Source organism: Amphibalanus amphitrite, unplaced genomic scaffold, assembly GCF_019059575.1.
Source record: "Amphibalanus amphitrite isolate SeventyFive unplaced genomic scaffold, NRLGWU_Aamphi_draft 000091F_arrow, whole genome shotgun sequence".
NCBI classification, from domain to species: Eukaryota; Metazoa; Arthropoda; class Thecostraca; order Balanomorpha; family Balanidae; genus Amphibalanus; species Amphibalanus amphitrite.
The window spans coordinates 1,096,971-1,103,018 of NW_024881587.1; the positions used below are offsets into that span (position 1 = coordinate 1,096,971).

Here is a 6,048-nt window from a genome sequence, read left to right on the forward strand (position 1 = left end):
AAATCCTACTCACTCCCCGGATTCTGGCCACTTTATATTGTAAGGTGGCAAAAAAATTAATTAGCTAAAAATATACGTAGATACCTACCTTGGCGGTAAGGGGCGGGGGAGGTCCCAACTTGACTGCGCCCTTGCGAATGTCAATCAGTAGTACCTATCAACCTATTACCCTGGCGAAACATCAAGTAGCGCCTTTCTAAAAAGAGAGAGGTAACACGTGACTATTCTTGCTAGGCCAAGACCGATTGAAGGACCCTGGTTCGAAGGAAGACCCTTGGTTCAGAGAGGTCATGACCCCCGTCCCCCGCCGGTTTCTACGCCGACGCCTGTAGCGATATGTCAGTGATTGCGAAGAGACGGAAAAGGCAAGACAAGAGACGGTCCCACCGACCATCCGATCGGTATCGGGTCAAATCTGGAGTTCCCGCTGCACTGAACGTAAAATGGTTGGATGGAACCTCAAATTGAAAATTATCTAAGCGCCAGCAACGTTGATTGATGACTAGAGTCTGATCAAACGATGATTATAGAATCTGAGTAGTGAATTGATTGAAAATGGGCTCAAAAATAAATTTGAAAGGGGGAATTCCCCCTTCCCTCCCTAGCCCTTCACGCACAATTTGAAAGGGGGAGCGGAATTTTCGAAAGGGGGAAATTCCCCTTTCCCCCTTTAAAAGTTACCCTGATTGCATCGATAGTCCCTGCAATACCAAATTATTGCCGGTGATCTCGGATAATTATCCCTCATTTTCCAGATGTCGAACGCACGCTTGATCACCCCTTGCAATGCTAAAGGGCTTATCATTAAATAAATAACAGCAAGCGACAAGAGTATTCATATATAACAGCAATATAGCCTATATAACAGCAATGGCATGCGCCAGAAACGAGGTGAAATTTTCTATCGTGACTACGAAATTCATTATGCCAGACCCACAGCTTCAATAAAAAATGCAAGTATCTCTATTTCCAAAACAGCTCAGGTTTGCAGAACTATGTCATTAAAAGTTTAATGATAGTATTGACTATTGCATTTGTTTTCAGTAGGAATGCTGCGGAAGTGCTGTATCCATCTTCAATTATTGTGCAGTCGGCGGAACCGATTCAAAATCGAGTCGCTCATCGCTGCTACTAAAATAGCCGCGTATGGCAGGACATTCTTAACCTTGCGGTGGGGGGGGGCATTTTTTGCCCCCCTTTAGTTTTTTCAATATATCTCGAGAACCGCTGCGCTGATAGTCACCAAACTTTCAGTACCCTCCCGGGAGCAACTAGCGCACATGGTGACCAATAATTTTTTTTTCCAAAGGCTATGATAGGTTGGCCGCTAATGACGTCAGAGTGACGTCATTTTTGCCATTTTCGACCCAAAAAAAGCTTTCGCGGGAAGAGCTGTCAGGCCTACAGCTTTAGAGATACAGAAAAATGTTTCAGACATAAAAGGTGTGGAATTAAAAGGGCTACAAAACTGCTATTTCGGTTTTCGAATTTTTTGGATTTTGATCCCCAAAAATAAAAAATAGATTTTTTGAATATAATAGCCAAAAAATCCAAAAAGTTTTTTGAATTTAAAAAAAAACGGAATATATGTGATATTCCCTACCGCCTTCTATCGACATACCAAATTTGAGATCGATACCTCTTTTTTTGGCCAAGTTATAGCGAAAAAAACTGTTCAAAATTGATGACGTCAAATTTTCAAACTCAATTTTCAGCAATTCTAGACCTCGTACCGCAAAACAAAGACCACCATTAGACTCCCCGTGACGAGCTGCATCGAATCGATACCCATTTTATGCAAAAATATCAACTTTGAAATTTGACCTTTTTTGACCTAACCTTGACCTGACCTCCACCAGAAAGTGACCTAAACCGTACCTGATGGTCTTATAACCAACACCATTGAGTTGGAAATGAAAAACTGGCCATAAAACATGCATCGCATAACCTTAGTAAAGTTGGGCTCATGTGGTGACCCAGACCCTTGGTGACCTTTGGTGACCTGACCTCTGACCTGACCTGGTATGACCAGTGACCTCTATTAGCAACATATGTACTAGACAACTGACGCCTTATCGCTGATTTTCGACAACATGCGTTTTACTCGGTGTTATAGCGCTTTCCCTAGAAGCCCCGTGAACGGTGAAACATTTTATCTTTGACCTGACCTGTGACGTTATCGGTGACCCCGAGGTCAATGAAACTTGGTTTCCCTCAACAAATTTGACAGGGCTATCGAACGCCGTTTGAATTTTCCGGATCCGTCCAGTAGTTTCGGAGATACGGGGGGGGGGGGCAAAAATAAAAATGCCCCCCCCCCCCCACCGCGCGGAAGGTGGCTGGTAGGCCCACCGCCTGCCGGGTTAAAATCTTAAAAAGGAAAATAATTGCGTAAACTTAGGCATAAAAGACTTCCTAACAATGAACATCTTTTGTAAGCACTTTAGACGACTGGTAAGTAACTAGACGTGATGAAGATCAAAGGTCAGGAATACGCTCCCTTCAGAGAATTTCATTTAGGCAAAAAGTGATGTAAGTACTTGTTCAACGGTCATTTTCAGCGTTCCCCGCTTAGGTGACTTCAAGATGAGTTATTGGCGATAAGTTACTGATTGAAGTAGAAGGGATTTAATTTACATTATATTTTGTTGCGTTTTATCAGAAAATGGTCCTAACTCAGATTTTGTAGAAAAGGGTCACATACTATCTTTAAGGTAAAAATAAATACACTTGTTACTATATTCGACTTTTTATTAAGACAATTCGAATAGAACATCAACAACATGACACTAAGAAGCATTCACACACATACCTACAAATAAGTACGCAGCACCGACGTAGGACGGAAATAGCGCGCTTCACAGAGATCAGAGACCTTCACTCGGCAGTGGCAGCCACCGCCTACTGGCATCGTCCTAGCCGACGTGGTACAAGCCAGCCGCCCCGTCCATCTAAACAGTGCAAAATAACAACAGCGCCAGGTACCTGAGAGGTGGCTGGACCCGCCCGCGGGCCAGCCTGCACGTAATAAGCAGCAGCAGCAGCAGCAGCAGCGGCAGCTAGTAGTAGAAGCTGTCGGCCACGCACTGGCCGTTGATACAGTGCAGGCCGCGGCCGCAGGCGGAGCCCTCTGCCGCCGGCCGGTACGACACGCAGTAGCCGCTGGACGGCTCGAAGCAGTACAGCTCGGCGCACACGCGCTGGTCCTTGAAGCAGGCGCTCGAGCCGCGGTCCCGCTTGCACTGCGCGTCCACGGTCATCAGCTTACCGGGCAGCTTCTTGGCCGACGGCAGGCTGGCCGGTTTCTTGGCGTGGTTGTGCATGCACTTTGAACGCTTGTCGTTGGCGAAGTGGGCGAACTGATTGAGACTGCACACGGACCACTTGAGGCCCTTGTGGTCGCGCCGCATGTCGGACATGATGTAGCCGTCCTTCCAGGGACAGGAGCGGGCTCCCGGCCCGCCCAGGTACGCTGCCGGCGGTGAGCCATCGTGCACGGCTCCCAGCAGATGTCCGATCTCGTGCGCGGCCACGATGATGCCGGAGAAACCAGTCGAGTCCTCCACCAGAGCTACCGAGTTCACCTTCTTATGGTAGCTGCTGATGCTGCAACCACCGCCGACATATGCGTAGCCAGCCGTCACTTTGTTGCAGGTGCCTCTGCCGTTTCTGCGCGTGCACATGTCACGCTTCGTGATGACAACGGCAGCATCGTAAGTGGGCAGACGCTTCTCCTTAAACAAGTACTTTCCGATGGAATCAAGAGCACCAACGGCTTCAAGAGCTTTGCCATTGACCATGTGCTTCTCCAGATACGGGGTGGCTTCCTTGGATTTGCTGATGACGATGCCGGCCACCTTGATGGTGATGGACGGTTGCTCGGCAGACTTGTAACGCAGATCAACAGCATTCATGAAGGTCATCATGTAACGTTTCACGGCCTTGGCATCAAAGTTGTGCGCCTCGTAGGTCTGGTAGTCGACAATCAGTAGCACCTCTGGGTAAAGTGACGGCGTGCTGCGCTTGTTGCGGCTGGGCGACTCGTCCGTCAAAGAGTCTTCACTGGCTGCCGGCTCCTTCTCCACCAGCAGCGAAGAATCTTCGTGGTCGATGGGAGCTGAGCCAGTGGATGACGACGGCGAGGCGGCGCGCTTGTAGATGACGTGCAGTCCTCGTGTGACCGGCGGTGTCGAGCGGCGCTGGCGCAGCCGGGCCGTGCTGTCGTGGCTCTCGGACCCGTCCAGCGGCTCCTGGTCATCAGCCAGCAGCTCGTCGTCGTCATGGGACGACGGGTAGTGGTGGTGCACGCGCCTCGGTGCCGGCGCGATCACCAGGTCGGACACCACGCCGTTCAGCTGCAGCGTGTCGTCGTCGGCGTGGTTGACCAGCAGCGCCGCCTCGCGACTCACGTCCTGGTACGGCTCGCCCACGTACATGTCCGTGTCGCCCTCGACGCGCTCGATGTTGATGTCGCTGTCGGCGCCGTCGGCGTAGAAGAGCCGGATGTGGTTGTCGATCTCGCGGTTCATCTCCAGGTCCAGGTCAATCTGGTCGCCGAACGCTTGCACGTGAACGCTGCGCCGGTGCCGGCCGTTGAGGCTGCGCTTTCGTCTGGAGCTCACGTGGAAGAGGTCGTACTCTGGCACGTCCTCGTGGCGCTCGACGGCGAACACGTGGCGCAGCTCGTCCACGGAGAGGTGAAGATGCAGCGTGTGCCGCGGAGCTGTGTGTGAGGCGGCCGTGGCCAGCTCGTCCGCAGAGGACGCCTGGAGGGCCGCAGCACAGCTCAGCAGTGCCACAATATATAGCAGAGAGAACTCCATTTTAAGCTTTATTTTGTGCACCTTGAGTGTGCAAAATTTAGCTAGTTGTTTTTGACTAGGGTGACGAGCCAAAGCGTCTCCCTAGTTTGCAGAGGACCGGAGCCCAGTGGAGTCGGTGTGCGACTTGCTCACTCTGCCGGCAGATGCGCTATATGTACGCTGGCGGGTGCGGATCGCCGTCCAATAACGGGCGTGGAAAGGGGTGACGTCACACAGCGCAGCGCGCTCCGTACAACCGATTTACGACATCATCAGCGAGCGCGGCGCGGCACGTGTGCGTTCCCAGCAGAGTGACCGCGGGCAGGGCTGGGAACCAAATGGCTCAAAGATCGGACATTTCCAGAGGACAGTTCCAGAGCATTCGCAACGCTTGCCCTTTTCGTTGCACATGGCATGACATTAATTAATTATCACTTAATTACATTTAGATATGCATTTGATTTGTGAGAGGCAACTTACTCGGTAAGTTCTGAAATAATATCTAAGAGCAGTCACCAATATCATGAAAATGCATAAAACGTGGTTTTCTCCTACTCTATATGTTCATAATGAGACAATTTTCGATAGCCTGTTCAATTAAAACTCCAGGGATTATCAGTACGGAGCAATAGGTAGTTAGTTTGCCATGACACACGGCCTAGCATGCGAAAAGATTGAGCGTGAGACGGAAAGGTCATAAGACATCCATTTATTTTTTGTATTCCTTTGAATGCAGTTCAGAAAACGTCCATACACAAAGTAAGAGTGCAACACTGCAGAAATGTGTAGCATAATTCACTGTTGTGGGAAGACATTGTCATTTAATGGTTATACATAGCTATGATAGTAGCCTGCCTTTAAGCCAACTGTTGGAGATATGGATTATAAACCATCAGTATCAATGCGGCAGTTTCGCACAACGACCACTTCCCGTTTTTTTTTTTTTTTGGTCGATCACCGCCGGTCACTGGCATCTGAATTTCGCCCCGGTCAACGGCAGGTCAGGCTGGGCATCGGGAAATTTATTGTCGTCGTTACAAGGATGTGAAACCTGTTGGTGACACGGTCCTCAATCAGCGTCACGTCTCTGTGCGCGCGCTTCAGTGCCCGACTGGCCCGGCGTTAATGACGGTTGCCGGTGGGAGCGCGGCAGATACCCATGGGTATCGGGAAGCAGTAGCTACATGCATGTAGCTACTGCTTCCCGATACCCCGCGAGGACACGGTGCTAGTGACGGAAGCCGGT

At 50.1% G+C, this 6,048-nt stretch overlaps 1 protein-coding gene across 1 annotated transcript; it reads right to left on the minus strand.

Moving 5' to 3' along the window:
• Positions 1-2,733: 2,733 nt before the first annotated feature.
• Positions 2,734-4,959, minus strand: LOC122380115 (A disintegrin and metalloproteinase with thrombospondin motifs 18-like). Its single transcript, XM_043362939.1, has one exon. It carries the CDS (start codon positions 4,821-4,823, stop codon positions 3,060-3,062), a length of 1,764 nt encoding a protein of 587 aa, XP_043218874.1. The 5' UTR covers positions 4,824-4,959; the 3' UTR covers positions 2,734-3,059.
• Between the last annotated feature and the right edge of the window lie 1,089 nt (positions 4,960-6,048).

Excerpts from the sequence above, each read along its gene's own strand:
- LOC122380115 (XM_043362939.1), bottom strand. The coding sequence starts at position 4,823 with ATGGAGTTCTCTCTGCTATATATTGTGGCACTGCTGAGCTGTGCTGCG.